Raw genomic sequence first — 21,169 nt, forward strand, 5'->3', positions numbered from 1 at the left:
AATGTATAATTTGTTCAAATTCCTGGGTATCCAGAGAAATATCTTAGCCTCTTTAGCTTTAGACATGTCACTCAAAGTACTGTTAATAGTCAAACAAAGACGTGCTCCATGAGTAACAAACAAAGACTCCCTCACAGACACATATAGCCCAAAAATAGCGAGATGCTAAAAAAGAAGGCACTGTTTAGGGTAGTCAGATTCCCCTCCGAGAAGATACTGTGTAACTTCTGTATGGTAACATGCTTTTTGTTTGAAAGGTGTGCCACTATGCAGGGTGCCTGATAGAAGAAGTGGTATCCTTGTGCTAATTAGCAAACTAGGAAGCTCCCAAGCCTTGTTCATGAATGCTCTTTCTGCAAGCGCATCTTTCTCCAGGCGCAGTCAAGCGTGTACAATTATCCACCTGCTGCTCGCAGACGCCACTTTTTTTTTGTCAGCAATCTCCTTTGCAACAAAGTTCTTTCTCCAAACATTTGTGGTTCATGCCCTCGCGGCTTCCTTAATCTAGGGTCTCATTTGCTGAATAGACTGGAGCTTCATCATTATGCACTTTAGCTCTGTAATAAAGAGCGGCATTGTTCGTTTCTGTGTCAATCTAACTTTTAAAAATACCATTAAAGAAGAGCATTACATCATATGTACTATCGAACGCAAACGTTAGCAAATAAATCAAACAATGCATACAATTATAAAATGCAACTCTTTGCGGAGAGCCGTACACAGTTTCCCAACCCCCACAAAATAAGAAAAGGAATAGTCCCGTTCTACTGTTCCCTTTTAAATTAATTCAAACTCTTTCTTCGCCTTTCTCTCTAGTCCTGCCTGCTCTTTGAAACTCAAACCTTGTTGATGGTAACATAACAACCGCCTCCGCGATGACCTTTGACCTCAGGCTCTGTGCACTTCCTGTGCCCACTCTCTGATGGGAGGGATCTGTCGCTGCACCTGCGCTTGGGCAGGTGACAGAGGAATTCTGGGAGAAATGCAGTCTTAGAAACACAGCAGCTTCTCTCTGACACGAGGGTTAAAGCCATTGAGAGCAGCAAAGATTAGAGGCTCTTTGTACCCATCAGCGTTAAACAAATTAATCTATTGCTGCTCAGCTGACTGTAAAATCTCTAGATTTACTGTTTCAAGGCCTAAGCCACAGGGTCAACCCATGCTGCCTTTCCCACAATGTCTAAAACACATATTAGAAAGCCTTTACAAAGTTTTTGTCTGCTTTTTAGGAGTTAGTATATAAAAAGAGCTTATGTGTGTGGGTATTAAAAAAGGATTCATCTTTTCCCCACCCATATTTTTTTTTAAAAGGGTATCAATCAATAACGTATAGATTTACAAAACAGTACTGTCCCATTTGGCGTACTATATTAAAAGCTGCAGTGCTGTTTTACCAGGTATAGGACAGAAAAAAAAAAGTAGGACAAAAGTTATTACTTTTATATAGTTGATTATGCAGTAGTAGTTGATTCTGCGAATGGAGGTTTGTAAAAGTAGCAAGAGAGCAGTGTAAAGAGAAGCAGTGAGCGTTATGGTCCGGGTCAAATCGTGTCAACTCGAGTTAAGCACAGACGAGCGCACAGAAACTGACCCACGTGTCCTCTGAGCTCAGTCTTTTATTCAAAGCTCTTTAAGAAGTCTTTATTAGTCTGTTAAAATGGAAATAAACATGTTAAAATGGAAAAAATGTTGTTTTTATTATAATTATGCTATTATTATTATTTACATTTGATACATTTGGCGTGTCCAACCTTGCGAATTAGGCTATATCTACTTACAGTGCTGTCTTACATTGCATTAGATCACATTATAAGGAACTCAAACTTTTAATTAACCTACACTTTTTTCCCTTTATTTTATATTAAAAATGTCATCCATAATGCCATATTGAAAACGCCAGCCTGTGAAATGCACCGCACAACACATGTACAATAATGCAACAAAGCATTTTTTTTAAATAGAATAAAAAAGTGAAAAATAATGCGGCATCTCATTTTACAAACCAATGTATTATTTGTTATATTAATCTATATTTTAAGGGTCATTCCTGGGACCTTTTGTGTCCCCAGTAAAGATCACGATCTTATTGCCTTAAAATGTTGAACAATATCAATTTTAAACCTGTATTAGTCATAAATAACACAATTTGAACTCTAAACATATTGAAGTTGATTAAAAAAAAATATTTAACAGCATTTTGAAACACCTCATGAAAATTTACTAGAGTATTAATAATGTAGTACTTTTAAAAAGTAAACAAAAAGGACTTTTAGGCATTTGTATCTGTCCCTAACAGGGTGGACATTTTTGATCTTCCTTTTAATTTATTTGCTTTAATAAATGGTTACATTTATTTACCCAAACTTGACCAGAATATTTTTTTTCAAATGTTTTAATTCACATCATCCTATCATGACTACACAGAAATTTATTTTAAAAACTGAGTTTGATTTTCTACATTTGATGATGGCCAAAACACACCGAATACCAGGAATGACCCTTAAAACATATTAAACAACTTTTCTTTCTTAATCGGGAAATGTAATGGAGTTTCATCTCTATTCGTGACATATTTTATATCTTCAAAAGGAACTGAGAAAGCACATTTTTCTATTAAGCAATGCTGGACACTTTCCCCTCAGAAGACCCGTAAAGCACTTTACACAACAGCAGCGGCACACCTTCTGATTTCCTGATTTGTATGTCATTTATTTATATTAATTTGTATTAATTTACTAAATGTTTCATTTCTGTTGCTTTAGATGTTTTGTGAATTGCTTTTTAGAAGACTATCTCTGTTTACTGTATCTTGCTTGAAAATGTAATTTATTGCCTCTAACTTAAGTTTCTATTGCTGTTTTCTTAAGTGCTTTTTTTGTGGGGGATACGCACTTTTTGCTTAAGTGCGTATCCCCTGTGATTTGTGTTCAATAATAAAAAAATAAAAAAAAAGAAGCGGCGCCTTTGTGTGACGTCACATGTGTGCGCCAAGATTCATTTAACAGTTAGGAAAGTCAGTCACCTGGCTTTCTAGTTGTATTTATTTTGTGTTTATGACACAGATGTCTGTCTTGAAATCTTTACCTGACTGATACTGATCCACTTTGTACTCGACGTCGGTTCCGTGTCACTCTAGTGTAAGTAACGTTAGCTTCGGTCAGTTTGGTGTTTGTCGAAGTTCTGAAGAAATCTGTCAAAAACCTTAAAAACGGAGGAACAACCTCTGCTTCTTTTTTGTCCGTTTTGAGTAAATGTTGTATGTTTTATATATCGTGTATATTGAATAAGTGTTTGTTTCGTTTCACCAATTTTGTTAACATCTCATTTGCTGTTATTAAATGGTATATGTTGACATTATTGCTAAATTGTATGTACTGTAGGTGTGCATGTGTGTGTTCTTGTTTAACCTAGGTCCAAAATGTCCCCTCAAAGATGTGTATATTTTGACATTGTGGGGCCATTTGGTCAGGCCCCATGAGGAAAACAGCTTATAAATCATACTAAGTGATGTTTTTTGAAAATGTAAAAATGCCGAAAGTTTTCTGTGATGGTAGGGTTAGCGTAGGGGGATCGAATATACAGTTTGTACAATATAAAAACCATTATGTCTATGTAAAGACATAAAAACAAGCTTGTGTTGGTTTGGGAAAGACATAGAGACCTACTCCGGAAAATCATCGCCAAAAAATTCACAGACAGTCTCTCGTCCATAGAATCACCAAGAGTCGGATATGAATGAAATGGTTAATGAATGAATGATTAACATTATAATCATGGGTATGCAAAGTATTGTTATTTTAGTTGTACGTCTAAACATCATCATTACAGACTCAGACACGTCTGTGTAACATCCATGACCTTGTCTTCTAGGATGTCTCTGGGTTTCCTGAGGTTTGTTTTGAGTCAGGCCCTGAGCCGCAGTCCTCGTCGACCCATCAGCCTGGTCAACTTACCACTGGCAACCAAACCATCAACCCTCAGGCCAGCATGGTGTTGCCATATTGTCCCAGCCTGGCTAAGTATGTCCTTCTCCACAGACACAGAGAGTGGGGGCAAAGACATGACAGATATCCAGAAGGAGACTAAAAAGCTGGACCCGAAAGCACGAGTCACTTTTGGCAGCGTGGGTAGGAAGATTGGCCTGCGTCATATACAGTTACTGGGTGAGGATGGTGAGGAATTGGGTACAATGCACCGTGCCGAAGTGATACGACTGATGGACCAAACAGGGCTGAAGCTTGTTGCCATAAATGACAATTGTGATCCTCCATTATACAGACTGATGAAAGGGAAACAGATCCATGAAGAGCAGATGAAACTTAGAGACGCACAGAAAGCCAAGAAAGGTGCGTTTCATTCAGGAAATGCACATATTAAAGCTGCTATATTGTAATCGTACTTCTGTGAGATCCAGAGTCATTTGCATAGTGTTTGCCTTTCGTGTTAAGCCTAACCTTACACTGTTTTGGTCTACCTGCAGGGCCCGTCCAATCAAAGGAGCTCAGTTTCTCCTCAGATATTTCCCTTCATGATCTAGACACTAAACTGCGGCAGGTTGTCAGCTGGCTGGAAAAGAAGAACCACGTCAGACTCACTATCAAAGCAAGAGCTGACAGTGGCGCACCACTGGTATGGAAACAAAATAACTCGTGTTTGGTTAATAAATCAGTGCGTTGTTTGAATGCACGCTTCATTTCTGTGCTTGTGTTGTTTAAAGTGAATAATGTTCGCAGTTTTGAGTTAAAGAAATGTTCCAGGTTCAGAACAAGCTTTATGATTAGTATTTTACCTGAGCTTGTAAATATAGTATAATATGCTTATGATGGATGTCTATGGGATTAAGTTTACCAGACTGGTTATTATATTTACATTTAGCAGATGCTTTTATCCAAACTGACTAACAAATAAGGACCAGCGTGAGCAATTTATAAGAACCAACAACTATATACTAGGTTTTGGCATCTTGTTCCACTACAGAATAACAAAGAGGGTGAAGGTCCTGGAAAGTGTCTTTATATCTGCTGTGTTATTAGCCAAAATAAACCGCTCATAGTTTCATATTGTTTATATTGAATCTTATTTACAAAAATGTGAGTTATTTGAGCTGTGAGGCTACCATTCTGAACACTAGTTACTTAGTATAGTTAATTATTTAAATGTTAACTGGTAAGAACACATTCACTCACCTGAGCTTAAGAATGATAGGCTATTAGCCTACATTTGATTACCCCGATACAATAGTTACTTTACATATACTGTTTTTATACACTTACTTGTAGGTTTTAAATTCTATATATGGCACGTTTAATGTCCAACAACAAATATTTTAGCAAAATATATTTTAGTCAGATTTATGGCGCTCCTATTCTATTGCGCTCTGTCATTAAACACACAAGTATCGGTCAGAGCATCTGACGGGGTAAACCGTGCTAAACTATACGAGTTAATTTTAAGCCTTTTAATATAAAGCATGTCACATTTAGGGCAAATTGCATTATAAACTTTCCGCTATTTTTCAGATGCGCTCGTATCAAAATACTGTATATCGATATAAGCGGTATTGCATCAATTTTAGTTATAGTTTATAAAATACATTAGGAATTGTGGCTAGAAATGTGTTTATTTTGTATGTGTGTATGTAGTTTGTTCCACTACATTGTCTTGCTCCATATAATTCCATTATAATCGCATGATTTTTGCTTGCTTTTAACACATCACAGATGTTGTCAATAGAGCTTGTACTGACCCTGGAACATTCCTTGAAAAGTAGGACACAGCCAGAGCTTAAATACTGGAAATATTGGGATTTGAAACAGTGATCCAAGTTTACACATGATTAGTTTATTTATACAAATTCATTGTATACATTTAAATTAACAAGCAACAAAACAAGTTACAGTTGCTTTTACAAAAACACAAAAATTCTTTGAAAATGAAGACGGGTACAATTCACTGGTACCTAGATTTCAGGATTTTCCTCGATTGTTTTTTCTTTTTCTAAACAGGATAAAGTCTTAACTCAGATGGTGGAGAGGATATCAGTGCCCATTGGCTTTGTATCAAAACCCTCTGTGGTTCGTGGGGGTCGTGCTGCCATGTGCGTCCTTCGGCTTGCTTCGGCTAAAGAATTGCAGAAAAAGGAAGCAGAGACTTCGAAAAATAATTTAAAACCTGACTTTGAGACCCCAACATCTCCTGGTACCTCCTCTACAGAGGAGCCAAAAGACTTGAAGCAACAGTAAAAATCTATGCAACTTTCAATGCAAAAGTATATTTACTTTGAAATTGTCCTGTGGGGTGATATTAAAACCGGGAATTGACTTCTGACCATTGGACTCTACAGTAAGAGGGGTTCTAAAAGGTGGACCATCGGATTTGCAGTGTTGTTGAACTCAGAATAAACCGATTTTGATTGGCTGACAACACTCTCAGATTTAATGGTCTCTAAATCAGAACTTTTTAAACTCTGGGAGCAGGTTTCTGGGATGTCTGCTTTTAGGATTGTAAAACTTTGCAGCTGATCTCTTAATTGAGGATTTGTAGTTGACTCGGACTGGCTAATGTGTGGCACTGAAGATTCATCTGAATTTGAAGTTTTTGCTTGACGTTTCTTTTTGGGTTTGTGACCACTCAAACGGGATGCCAGGGAACGTTTTGGACGAGGCTTCAGCTGGAAGAGACAAAGAGGGCAGTTATTATCAACACATTTTGCTTCCCTAAATATCAACCACTCAGTTACAACCTAAAGACCAAGTCATAACAAAAATGTCAGTTTCATGAGATCAACAAGTAGTTACCTGTTTCTTTTCAGGATCATGAACCACACCATGGCGCTGTAAACTTTGCTGTTGCAAAAAAATTAATAAATTAGCCATATTTTAAGAATGTTCTTACGGTACACTGATTTAATCACAAATCCTACATTTTTTACGTCCCAGATGTCCACAAATAAGACAAGTGAAATTGCCCAGCTTACTAATTTAACAATTTAATATGATTAAATTAAGAAATATGAGAAGACAATGAAATGGAGCAGGATACAGTGATAAATTAGCAATTTAATGCACTTCATAACATGCAGTGAAGCCAGACACGTCTTGACATGGCTGAGAAAGGCTGCCCTGAAATGACTCGGCTCATTCAACTGTAATATTACACTGTCGGGCGAATGGACTTTTTGTTCATAAATATTTTTCTATTATTGGTCTGTCTGTGGGTTGTGCAAATATTTAACCAATGAAAAGCATTAAAAAGAGCTAGTGACTAAACCTTGTAACTCCATTGGATCTTCAAACTGTCGGTCAAACCTCATAACTCCACCCGCCTCTATCGTGAATGAAGTGCCGCACACAGTTTTGATCGTCATCTCTGATTGATTGCAATGCAAGGACAAAAATGGTTGTTTGAATGAGTAACCTACAGCATTTTCTGTACTCAAGAAACACTGCCTCCTGGTAGGTTTAGTTTAAGCCTAAATTTGGTTCTTGAGTAGCTCTAGTCTTCCTCCAGGAAATCATCTTATTAGACTCTGGACTATTAGTCTGGCTTTTCACCAGACCAAGCTCAGTCTTTTAAGACTGAACATTAGTCTGGGGAGTCTGCTCTGTATTTTCTACTGCACAAGAGGTGTGATCAACCGGCATAGTTCGAATGACTCTGTACGCAATTGGATAGTCCTTCAACCAATCAGACCAATGATCCGGGTGACGTACTTTGCAGTGAAAACTCCAGGCAGGAAACGTGTTGGTTTGGAGCATTGATCAGCGGTTTGCAGAAGCAGCAATACACACATATACATATATATACACATATTATATTTTCAATATTCACTGATCAAACACCTTGTAATGACATATGCAAATGTCTGACCATATATAAGGCCACAATATTAACTTTGACAACACAGTGTTTAATTACTTTTTAAAAAAGTGCTTTATCAGCATGATATAGAATGTGAAGTTCATGGGACCATAAAATATATCGATACGGTGAAACATTTTTAGGTTCTGTTGGGCCATTTCATTTTTGTGAGAAGCCTGAACAGATTTAACACTCTTTCAGTATTACTGAAAAACAGTGCTTAACGTAATCTTAACGTTATTTTTTTGTTCTTTTGAATATTTAAATTTGACAGTCAATTAGCTTTGGATCTCAGCAGATTTTAAAAACGAATGGCAAGTAATATCCAGCGTGGTGTACGTTTTGAAAACAGCGGAAATTAGTTAGTGTAGAACCACTACTATTCAGGAAATGAAAAAAAAAAAAAAAAACCTGTATTTTTAAAATGTTGTCAAAGTATTGTGGCTTTATGTATGGTCAGACACTTGCATGTGTCACTATACTATTAACTCTGTACCAAAATCAAGCTAAAATGGAGTTACGAGTTTTTTACCAGCAAATGTCGGAGATGTGTGTTTTGTCCATCATTAGAACTGCACCATCTGAGGCAAGTGCATCGCATTACGTTTTCATATAAAGTTCAATTCAAGCTCTTGTATAAAGTATAGGCCAAAAAAAGTGTGAACTGCTGTATGAGGTTTTGCTGACAGTTTGAGGATCCGCTGGAGTCACGAAGTTTATTCGCAAGTTCTTAGCATTTCCATTAGGGCTGTCACTTTTGTGAAAAAATCCGGTTGAGACATAAGTGTTCATTGAATCGATTGTAAAATCGATTTTCCATGTCTAAAGACGTTTCCATTTTAAACGCCAAATATGGGCAAATCCACGGACAACTAACAGGCATTAGGACGAACGTAAAGAGGGCGCTTGAGACGCGCGCGCACAAGTCAGCAATATTCCTGATGATTTATTGGCGTGAAGTTTTGTGCACAGTGACAAACAGGAGTGCAACATTCTCGAAAAACAATAAGCAGAGTGGACTGCCATAACATCAATGAAAAACATCACTGCAGGCTTCAACATGGCTGTGTTACGATTAGAAATGTCAAACTAATTTCGCCTACGTAGACGATTGTAGACCGTACCCCGAATCTGTCTCTATGCATGAGACTGTCTGAATACCGGCAGAATTCACAGTTTTTCACAGTATAATTTGCTGTTATGCGTGTTTGTCAGAGCCTGCAGTCGCTGTGTGACGCGCGTTCGCTGCGGGCGTATCGTGACGAGCTGGACGCGCTCCGAGAGAAGACCATTAAAATCGATTCCCTATTTTCGGTTTCGAAACTTGTGTTGGTTGGTCCGATCGATTGTGCAGTCGATTTTCGAACGTAAAGTGACAGCCCTAATTTCCATAAGCGAAACAAATCCTTGGATTTTAGTTAGTGAGGCAGACGATAGGAAAGCACCGTTACCTTCATGGAAAAGGACTTGCCACAGCCAGGGTGAGTGCAGTTGAATAAGCGCTGCTCTTCATGGAAGGACAGTATGTGGCTCTGCAAGTTGAAGGCAGTGGTGTATGAGCGGGAACATCCGTCTCTGGGGCAGTGGAAGACCAGGCGCTCTTTCGAGTGAACATGCTGATGCTGCTTCAGGAACCAGCTATCCCTGAATGTTTTCTTACACTGATCACACTGTACCCGGACTGAACACACACACACACCAAGTTATATATTTTGTAACTTTCTATGAGGTTGCATGCTATTGTAAGGCTATTAGGCTTACCTATATGAACTTTGTTGTGGTTTATCATCTCTGTCCAGTTCTTTCCCACAAATGAGCAGCCGGCAGCCGTGCAAGAATAGCCTGGATCGGGATTTAACACATGAAAGGTCGGGTGATGCACATCCAAAGAGCCACAAAAAGCGCCTTTACTTTGTTTTGATTCAAATATGCTAAGATTTTTACTTGTTACAATAGCATCAAACCTGAGTTTCAATCTGTTCATCTCATAAAGCTAGTGTCTATTGGGGATCAGGAGACTGAACGCTTTATTTTGCAATGCAGAAGAATAACTAACTAATAACTAGAAGAATAACTAACAAAGTCCAGTAAATAGTGAACTTATTTGTGATACAAACCACGTTTATACCACATAAATACCAGTCCAGTTTGAAATATCAAACTGTCTTAAAGTCTTTGTAGAACTAAAATAAGTTGAAGTGAATGACACTGGAAGCCTCGCACATTAAAGTTAAATACAGCCTGCTCTTACTTTCAAATAAAGTGGATAACCTATCACACGATTTGTGGACTATGTTAATGTTTTTTTCTGGAGAGGCCAGGGTATTCTTCAAAAATTCATCTCGCGTTCAAAAGAAAAGAAAGTAATACAAATTTGGAATTAACCACTGAACTATTCCTTTATGAACAACAGAACAAGCAGAGAACATACCATTGTGTACCTTCTCATGGCGCTTCAGTTTCCCACGCTGTGAAAAGCGTCTCCCGCAGCCGTCATGCGAGCACCTGATGATCAGAGCAATGCAGGATACACACAACATCAGTCAGACACACCTCAGTTCTAATTCAAGTTTTATATTATGTTAGTTTACTGAGAAAGACTTCAATTAATGACCAAAAAACAAGGAGACAGAAGACAAACCAGTGGAAAAAGTCTTACAAGAACGGTAGCAGCTGTGTGTGTGTACACTCATGGGTTTTCAGCTGGTTATTCTTCTTGAATGCTTTGCCACATCCTTCAAATGTACACTAAAAACAACACAAATTCACATATATAACATATACCCAAAGCAAAAAGGGTTAGTTCACCCAAATATAAAAATTTCGTTCATCTCCGGAACACAGATATCTGTCCCTCCATTGACAGCTACGCAACTACCACTTTGACGCTTCAAACTTAGAGTTCATAAAGAGATCGTAAAACTAATCCATATTGAGCGGTAATTAGCACAAATTTTCTGAAGAGACTTGATCGCTTTGTATGATTTTATATGCAGGGAACTACACTGCGACCAAAATGGTCACATATGCGACCTTTTGAAATGCCAATGCGACCCTAATTTTTAATGGGTCGCAAATGTATCACTGATTATTTTGCACCTATGTTTTAGGCAATATGCTATGATTTACTATGAGCATTTATTAAAACAGAAATGTGTATTTTAAGAATACGTTTTATAACGTGCTCTGAGCATTCAACACATCAAGTTGGCTTCAGCCCCGCGACCATTACGAGACGCTTTCTCTCTCAAAAAACACGGACGCGCGCACACAGAGAGAGAAGATAATTGTAAAATGAAAATTGACGGGCTATAGTTTAAATTTTGTTCTTGCTTGTTTTGTTTTTCCTGTCAAAATGTCAGAAAGCATTTTGTATCCATCCGTGTTTTTAAAATTCGTTAAATGACGGACGTTTTACTGTTAACACAGCCCTTGTTATATGTCGGATTCGTCTAACTTATACTTGATATTATCTTATTCGTTATGCTATTATTGGACTCCTGTCTATTCATTGTCAACTGTTTTCTATAAATATGTTTGTATTGGCTAACATTTATGCAGCTACGTGTCCTGTTTAAAATGTGCAATGTTCAAACGCAAAGACAGCACGTCACAAAGAGAAGCCCTTTTCCCTGTAGGATTTAGTATCATATTTGGATATTTGAATAATAAATTAAGTAGCCTATCTTAATTGTACACAATGTTCCTGTTTTTTTTTTTTTTTTACTGTTTTCTAGGGGTTTCTTAATTTTAGACAAGTTGACCAGCACACATTATATGCAATGCAATATAATGCATGTGTGTCCTATGTGTGACATATTTTGCAAACACAGGTAAAGGTGCCCAATATCAGTCATTTCTAAAGTAAAAAAAATAAAATAAAAAATAAAGTGTTTTGGAAAATATCTCTTTATTTGATTATCAGTAAATTTGTTTTCTATACAGAGATATCGGTATCGGCCATAACAGCAATATTAATATCGGTTATTATCGGTATCGGCCACAATTTTCACATCGGTGCATCACTACTTAAGAGTTCAGGAGTCTGCCCATCTGTGCCAACCATAGCATGTTGAAATCCATTTTGCACTTTATTGTGTACTGTATTTTCTATTGCAGTAAATCTATCCCAACCAATGTTAAAGAAAACAAAAACAAGAAGGTATGTGGTTTAAAAGATGGCAAGTAAAATAAAAAGCACATCTGTATGCAATACAGTTTCATTATTGTTCATTATTATCCAGAGCGGCTTACTAGAAATAATTTGTGCGACCAAATCATGTTTTGCGCCAGTAACTGAAAAAGTTAGTAGCGCAAGTGCCACCAGTGGAAAAGGTTAGTGTAGTTCCCTGATAACAGATTTTAATTTAGGCTTTTATTCACATAAACTTTCATTAACTCACACATCAGTTGAGGTAAACGGAAGCTTAAAAATGTTCGCTTGACCTGCGAGAACCAATGAGGTTCATTCTCGTGTTACGCAGCACGTTTGAGCTTCATCAAGAACCAATGAGGTTCATTCTCGTGCTACGCAGCACGTTTGAGCTTCATCAAGAACCAATGAGGTTTGTTGTAACACACAATTGTAAACGTTCAATCTTCAATCGCGCCTTATAATTCAGCCTCAATTATCACCCCGCAAGAACAATTACAGTGCTTTACAACTTTAGAACAAAAAGAGTTAAATAAACTTATCACTTCATCTAAAACAACAACATGTTTATTAGATCCTATACCAACTAAACTATTGAAAGAAGTGTTACCTATAGTGGAAGAGCCTCTCCTCAATATTATTAACTCATCTTTAACTTTAGGTCATGTTCCTAGAACATTTAAATTGGCAGTTATAAAACCTCACATTAAGAAACCACATTTAGATCATAATAATCTAGCAAATTATAGACCCATTTCAAATCTTCCATTTATGTCTAAAATACTAGAAAAAGTTGTGTCCGCTCAACTGGGCTCTTTCTTGCAAGAAAATGACATTATGAAAAGTTTCAGTCTGGATTCAGGCCGCATCATAGCACTGAAACTACGCTCGTTAAAAATCACAAATGATTTACTTTTAGCTTCTGACCAAGGCTGTATCTCAATACTAGTTTTACTTGATCTTAGTGCTGCGTTCGATACTATAGATCACACAATACTCTTAGATCGACTACAAAATTATACTGGTGTTCAAGGACAAGCATTAAGCTGGTTCAAATCATACCCATCTGACCGCTACCATTTTGTCTATTTAAATGGAGAAAAATCGATCATATCTCCAGTAAACTATGGAGTGCCGCAGGGATCTGTGTTAGGCCCTCTATTATTCTCAATATATATGCTGCCACTTGGAAATATTATAAGGAAACATGGAATTAGTTTCCATTGTTATGATGATGACACTCAAATATATATTTCATCACGGCCGGATGAAAACGCTAAATTATCCAAATTGACAGAGTGTGTTAAAGATATAAAAGATTGGATGACATGTAATTTTCTTTTATTAAATCCAGACAAGACAGAGGTAATACTTATCAGCTCAAAAAACTGCCCACAAAACCTCTCACAATACAACTTTAACATAGTAGGATGTCCTGTTACTTTATCCGCTACAGTAAAAGACCTGGGTGTTATACTAGATTGCAACCTGTCTTTTGAAAATCATATTTCATATGTTACAAAAACAGCCTTTTTCCACCTTAGAAACATTGCTAAGCTATGTAATATGCTATCAGTTTCTGATGCAGAAAAGTTAGTTCATGCATTCATGACCTCGAGACTAGATTACTGTAATGCTTTATTAGCTGGTTGTCCTGCATCCTCAATAAACAAGCTATAGTTAGTCCAAAATGCAGCCGCTTTAGTTCTTACTAGATCAAGAAAATATGATCATATAACACCGATTTTATCATCACTGCATTGGTTACCTATAAAGTTCCGTATTAATTACAAGGTATTGCTACTGACTTATAAAGCCCTAAACGGCTTAGCTCCAGTCTATTTAACGGATCTTCTATCGCCCTATAATCCATCGCGCTCTTTAAGATCACTAAATTCGAGGCTTTTGGTCATACCTAGGATATCCAGATCAACCAAAGGAGGGAGAGCATTTTCACATTTAGCTCCAAAACTCTGGAATAGTCTTCCTGATACTGTTCGTTGCTCGGACTCGCTCTCCCAGTTTAAAACTAGATTAAAGACGCATCTCTTCAGCCAGGCATTCATATAATACTTTTAATATTACAGTTCAAACTACAATCCGGCCTCTAGTTCATAAACGCCAGAGGAGAACTGGCCCCCGACTGAGCCTGGGTTCTCCCAAGGTTTTTTTTTTTTCTCCATTAGGTCACCTGATAGAGTTTCAGGTCACCATTAGGTCACTTGATGGAGTTTTTCGGTTCCTTGCCACTGTTGCCTTTGGCTTGCTCAGTTGGGGATATTTTGGGGATATTTAATTTTATTTTATCAATCAATAAATTCCACTAGAAACAAACCTTGTTGTATTATTTTAATTTAATACTGTGAAGCTGCTTTGATACAATCTGTATTGTGAAAAGCGCTATACAAATATACTTGACTTGACTTTGTTCTCGTGCATCAAGCCGGTTCGGTTGAGCAGGCCCGGGGTGGGTAATCGGGAGAATTGGGAGAATTCCCGGTGGGCCGCTTCACTTTTGGGCCGGTCGAGGACTTTTTTTTCTTTTTCACATTTGTCACATTAGTTACATTAGGCTACACACGTTACGCATTCTGACATCGCAGCGCGCAGCCTCTGCATGGGTTGTACCATGTGAGGGAGTTCTCCCCTCCCCTCCTATAGAGTTGGTTGGGTCCATAGCCTGTCTTTTCCAAAACGTTTTCTCAGGTAAGCTACTGCGGCACCGCCTACCGATAGCTGGGCCGGCCCTACCATAACGGTACGTGTCAGGGAGGATGGATGGGAGGAAGAGGCCAGGAGGTATGGAAGCTTGTTTCCGCCACAGAATAAAACATTTTAAAAGATAATTGCGACTTTTTATCTCACAATTGCGAGTTTACATCTCGCAATTCTGACTTTATTTTACTTTATATAAAGTCAGAATTGCGTGAAATAAAGTCGCAATTGCGTGTTATAAAGTCAGAATTGCGAGATATAAAGTCAGAATTGCATGAAATAAAAGTCGCAATTGCGTGTTATAAAGTCACAATTGCAAGATATAAAGTCAGAATTGCGTGAAATAAAGTCGCAATTGCTTCTTATAAAGTCTAAGTGAATTATTATTTAACCTTTACATTATTTGTTGAACCATGGTATTAATACAAACTACACAATAGTAAGAGCTGAACTGTTGCTTAATTTATCCAATTTGGAAAAAGTGCTAATTTGGAATTCCACCATGGAAAAAGTGGGCCAGTCTTGGGCCTGAAACTCCCGGCCTGAAAAGTGGCCCCACTCTGGCCCTGCGGTTGAGCTTCTGTTTATGTTCGCTGATCAATGTTTTTCTGTGAATAAAAGCCTAAATTCAATCTGTTCATCATATAAAGCGATCGAGTCTTCAGAAAATATGTACTGAACCACTCAATTCATATGGATTAGTTTAACGATCTCTCTATTAACTTTTTGAAGCGTCAAAGTGGTAGTTGCGTAGCTGTCAATGGAGGGACAGAAAACTCAGATTTCATCATAAAGATCTTCATTTGTGTGCTGAAGATGAACGAAAGTGAGAATTTTCATTTTTGGGTGAACTAACCCTTTAACATTAGTGGCATCATGATACACTACAGTGAAGGTAATATCATAAAATAATGGTACTGAATGATTTAAACACAATGATATAATATTTATATGGCAGTGCTCAATAAAAGTGTGAGAGACTGGGGCCAGAACTGTCACGTGCTACTTTACACTAGAGTATATTTTAAATTTGTGCATTGTTTTGCATTGTATGCCGCTGTTTTCCAGCAAAAGTGTTTAAATATAACTCAATATAGCCATCACCGAGTTACATTTAAAATGTGTTATTTCAAGCCAACAACATCAATTCAAATATTTTTTTTTTTTCATCTTACATAGGTTTACTTTTACTTACTATGTACTGTTTTGTCTCTTGTCTGTGAATACGTGAAATGTGTTTCTTCAGGTTGGTGTTTGTGGTGAATCCTTCTTTGCATCCGTCTTCCGTGCATCTGTTAACAGACACTGCACGAGTAAATGACAGCTTGCCATCTTATTAAACTTAATCTAAAGAAAAGTCACTTACATGTAAGGTCTGTCTCCGGTATGTGTCAGCGTGTGACGAGCCAGGTGATATTTCGTGCAAAAAGATTTACTGCAGGCGTTATATTCGCACTTAAATGGCCTCTGTGAAAGAACATGTATCGTTCAAAATCACATTAAACTGCATGGAGTCGTGTTGACAAATCGACTTCGTCTGAACACTTGACAAATGCCATATCGTTTAAATTGATATGCATTACTTCAACTGAAAACAGCTTTCTGAATGTGCCTTACACGTGCAAACACTTACTATATGAGCACGTTTCCGTTTTATTTAAATGGGATCATCACACAATCCTCACTCACGTGTTGGCCCTGCGCATTACTTACCTCCCCTGTATGTTTGCAGAGATGCGCTTCTAGCTTCCATACTTTGTTGTATGACGCTTTACAGTCAGGAAAGGAACAAATAAATGTTGCGCTGGGATGAACATTATTTTCAAGCGTTGTCATTTTTTCGGCTATGAGGAGCTACCATGTGTGCGCCTTCATTTTGATCGTCAACGAAACTTCTGACGTCACAACAAACGTCAACACTACCACGATCCACCCAGTATGGAACGCCAGTGAGGCCAAAAGCATAAAACACGAGTGGTTGCTATTATGGACCGCGGTTTGTGCCAAAAGAAGGGGGTTAGTGCTAGAGGGGCATACCTAAAGTGGTTTGCAGAACTTTGCACACTGGACGAGAAGCACCACATAATAAACTAAAATAAGAAAACATTTCAGATTCCTGCATTTTAATGCATTATAATTATAGTTATGCATGTACATAACTTCACCCTAGTCTGTATATATATATAAAGTATATTTAATGTTATAAACAAGTCTATTTATAAATGTCAAAAATGTTTTAAATTAATCCAATAAAAATATTTATTAATTTAAATAAATGTATTATGTAAAAAATCGTTTGAAATGACTAAATGAAGACTTGTTTCATCCAGAGTTTTTAGGAATCTCTTGAATGAATGATTTAGTCACTGGTTGCCACCTTCTGGCATAACCATGCAATAGAAACAATCTTTATTTGAAGCGTAACATTAGGCTATAGTTTTGCAATTTACTCATTTGATCGCTGCCGCAACATCAGTGTTTACATCCAAACTCTAAACTTTTATTCCAATACGTTTGTTATTATTTGATGTTTGCAACATAGAAATAGAAATACGGTGCAGTTGAAAACACTGTTTGTGAAGCTGTTACAAACATATAGCTTACATGACCGCTGCTCTTTCTGGGTCAGCGGCAGTGCGAAAGCAGGTTTCCAGTGTGCTCATAATTTCAAAGGCTTAGACAAAGCAGAATCATTGTAATTTAGGAATAAGTTTGCGTGTGCATTTGAATTGAGATTGAGATATTTTAATGATTCATCATAAATACATATGGACCTATAGCCTATGTATTTTTGTATGTCATATTTCAGGCTCAGGCCCGGCCAGCCCACACACATATAAAAATTCAGTGAAGTTATTAGATTTTTGATTCTTGTTTCTTAACCCCCCTGAAAGTTTGTTAAATTAACCTTTCACTTTCACACGCAAGTTTAAAATATTCTAGCTGACCCCACAGAGTGAGTTTTTTAAAGGTGACAGTTATTTTAGAACGTACCACCTTATTATTTTCATGGCGACGTGACATGCTTGTCACGTGACACACCGCAGCCATAATAGCGTTGTATGACAGATATCAAGCATAGCATCAGTTCTGGCAGGTCACTTTAGTCAAGCTCGCATCAGCTGACTACCCTCCTCCATCCCCAGCTCCTCCTCTCGTCCAGTCAGGATTTGGCATTCTGATTCTCCTTTGAATCAGACAAAATTATCTAATTATGTTGTACATTAAAATATTGAATTAATGATATCTGCAATACATTCATGTTGGTTCTGTTCAGAACAGAACAGAACCATACCGCCAATCCAAACTGTATGCTGAGTGTCAATTGTATTTGACGATAGTGGTCGTCACAGAAGTATCGCTTTTATTTTGTTTTTCCTTTTTTATTAAAAATATTCACAAACTTGTTTGCTATTTCATCAACTACCTGATATTCTGATTCTCAAATATGATACAGGTCAATAGGTAACCTACTGTAAGGCATGGAAACAGAAATCCGCTGCAGAGAAGTCTAAAAGTGTAGCATTCACTGAAATGAAGTCTGCCTCTGAATGCTCATTCTCACAGTTTGAGAGTTTTGGTTATGAGCCATTCCTCCTAAGTGAATTAGGCCTGGGATCATTTTATTAATTATTTATTTAATTACATAATTTTACTCATTCCCACAGATTGTGTGCTTGCACCCAAAGTGTGTGCACATAAAGCTGCCTCTCAGTAATAAATTGAGTTCTTTTTGATTACATATTGCGCTTAAACAGTCGAATACACACAAAGTAATGTCAAAATGCCGGTCTTGGTGAGTATTCACGTAAACTCAGTCAGTTATGGTTTAAGTGAACGTAAACAGTTGAGAAATAAAACGCATGTGTAACAGTATAATGGATCCGTGCATCAGGTCTTAAAGTGACACTGCTGCCAAATTATGAAATAAAATAAAAAATATCTATATGGCAGTTTTCCCCCATGGTATCGATCTGGAAGCCAGAGGAAGCCCTCGCACAGAAAGCCCACAAGTGAGAGTCATAAAGTCATAAGCAGATTTTTTTGGTGACTGAAATGGATCATTGAGTCACCAGTAGGGCCACTTCGGACCCACCAGTCAGACAGAGTCCCCGCTCTTTTAAATCTCGCAGATGACAAGATGGAGAAGGCACACTGGAAGGAATGCATAGTTTTGCATTGTCGTCCACCTGTGTTCTAGAGCAGGGCTGCCCAGTTCTGGTTCAAGTATTATATACTGTCAAGTATTTTAACTTGACATGAAGCACATGTATGTGAAATAACGTAGTTGGTATTAGAAGGTCATTAGTAATGTACAAATCTTCGGCCTGCACAGTAAGGGTAAGAGTTGTTGAGATATAGTGATTCTCAAGGCATGGAAGCATAATGCAATATTTGTCTTCCTCTAACTAAGATGGCATCTAAATTGTGCCCAACAGGTCTCCATCATTAACACCACCACCACTAGAGAATTTGGGTGGTGTTACTGGAGGGGGGCTCTGTGAGGCACCGTGAATGTGCAACTGAAGAGGAGTCCCTCGTCCTTCTGCTTGGACCACAGGGGCTGGGATAATCACATTAGTGGAAGATGGGAAGTAGACAGTGGCGTGAAAGCCGGGAGAGCAATGGCACGACTAATCCCGTTACTGCTGAGAGAGAAAAGAGCGACGCTGGCTCTCTGCGGAGGCTGAGAAAAACCCTACTTTCCCAGGAGTGAGTTCACCTGTATGGTAACACACAGAAGTTGGTCTTTTGATGCCTATTACAAGGAGACAATTGGCACTTGGCACGTACCACTGCTTTTTTCTTCTTTTCTTAACACCATCTCGCAACATCCCACCCTCCCCATCTCCCCACAGTTAGGCGCCGTTACATATTGTCAATGCGTAAACAAAACATAACTAAACAGAGGACAGGCATTCCATGAGACCCTCTCTGACTCCCCGCTGGTGAAGACGTCCCCTACAGTAGGAGCTGCTGTGTGTGAATCGGATAGAGAGGGGGCAGTGCTTCCAAAAACATAGGACTAGCTTTATCTGTGATTTGTTCCTGCACCCGAGTTCAACCTTAATGCAAACTTAATACAAGAACAGGACAATAGGATGTGCTCTATGAAACCGATGCCCTGCTGAATTCACTGGCAGATGGCCACAATCAAGGACAGTCCTAGACTGACAAGGCGTTTCATGGGGCGGATGGGAGGACATGTCCCGCATCCCCACGTTTTTCTTCAAGAGAAGTGCACAGAAGCAAGATTCCTTGCACTCCCTGGCAACGGTGGGAAAACAAAACGTCAGATCTGATCCGTCAAGTCTTTAAGCTCTCTTCTTCTGTCTGTCTCTCTCTTGTCTTTCTGGATTGTACTGTTGTATTGGTATAGGGATTAAGCTTAAGTGGTAAAACAGTGATTTAATGAACTTTGCATGGCAGCATGCTGCACTTCAACCACGATCGCAAATAAGCATGGCCAGTGGGAGATCGCTATGGGAACTTTTCTGAGCCATATGGAAACAGGGGCAAAGGCTTTTGAGGCTATGGATTTTTAATTCTACTAAAAACAATTTCAAATACTTGAAAACAACAGTCCGAGTGTGAGAAAGAATGTTCTCAGGAAAAAAACAGACAGCTCACCAGGTGCTCTGTGTGTGTGATGCAGACAGTAAACAAAACAATGTAAGAAAGGGATGCATCCGCTCGCCAGACTGCTTTTCACTTTGCCATGTATTATGTTGTGCTAACCTTTCATCACAATAATGCTCAGCTTTAAATCAATTATACTGCGGATGACCGCATCATCCAATCTAAATCGTTAGATTTAGAGTCGCTTGTTTCAGTTTGTATAATTTAATTCTCCTCTGATGATCAGGATTAAAAGACATTCTTTTAAGGCATCTAATGAACAAATACTTTATTATTTTGTTGATGCGAGAAAGGACAAATAAATCCAATTTGAACAGTTGACAGGTAAAATCTGTGCTTGCAAAAGGTGAAACTCTATTGAAAGACATTCATAAAATGTCATTCCATCATATCCAGATGCACAACACCAAAAGTAAGTGAAGTATGTTACATTTCTGGAATTTTGTAAAAATGAGCACTAATGCCACTATTGTGATTTGTTAACTTATCCCATTCATGAGGCCTAATGCACCCGACAGTGGGATTGAATCATTAAAAGATTGTAATCCCCCACTATTGTGTTCAAACAATGCTGCGTTTTAGGTTTCAAAACAGCATGTTCTTCAATAAGGAATATCCAGAATGCATTTCCTGACCTCTTCTTGAGTCATTTTAATTATATATTTAGTCCTTAACTGAGTGAAAGGCACAATATGTAATTTTCGCCGCTAGAGGTCGCTTATTCAAAATAAAGATGTACCTTGATGACGCCGTGAATGAGCGTGGAATCATGGGAGTTGTTGTTTTCACCTCCACAGCCGA

The 21,169-nt window shown here is 38.1% G+C and overlaps 2 protein-coding genes across 2 annotated transcripts; one reads left to right on the forward strand and one right to left on the reverse strand.

Annotated features, from left to right (window-relative positions):
* The first annotated feature begins 2,957 nt into the window (after window positions 1-2,957).
* mtif3 (mitochondrial translational initiation factor 3) lies at window positions 2,958-6,885 on the forward strand. The gene is made up of 4 exons (XM_084113871.1): window positions 2,958-3,137; window positions 3,871-4,346; window positions 4,481-4,629; window positions 6,006-6,885. The coding sequence occupies exons 2-4, from the start codon at window positions 3,872-3,874 to the stop codon at window positions 6,240-6,242; spliced, it is 861 nt and encodes a 286-aa protein (XP_083969997.1). The 5' UTR covers window positions 2,958-3,137; window position 3,871; the 3' UTR covers window positions 6,243-6,885.
* Window positions 5,820-16,620, reverse strand: gtf3aa (general transcription factor IIIAa). The gene is made up of 9 exons (XM_084113870.1): window positions 16,442-16,620; window positions 16,095-16,195; window positions 15,924-16,020; window positions 10,520-10,608; window positions 10,292-10,365; window positions 9,622-9,702; window positions 9,312-9,541; window positions 6,798-6,845; window positions 5,820-6,670 (listed from the first exon to the last, which is right to left on the reverse strand). Exons 1-9 carry the CDS (start codon window positions 16,562-16,564, stop codon window positions 6,338-6,340), a joined length of 1,176 nt encoding a protein of 391 aa, XP_083969996.1. The 5' UTR covers window positions 16,565-16,620; the 3' UTR covers window positions 5,820-6,337.
* Between the last annotated feature and the right edge of the window lie 4,549 nt (window positions 16,621-21,169).

Source organism: Abramis brama (assembly GCF_963993115.1).
Source record: "Abramis brama genome assembly, chromosome: 5".
Lineage (NCBI taxonomy): Eukaryota > Metazoa > Chordata > Actinopteri > Cypriniformes > Leuciscidae > Abramis > Abramis brama.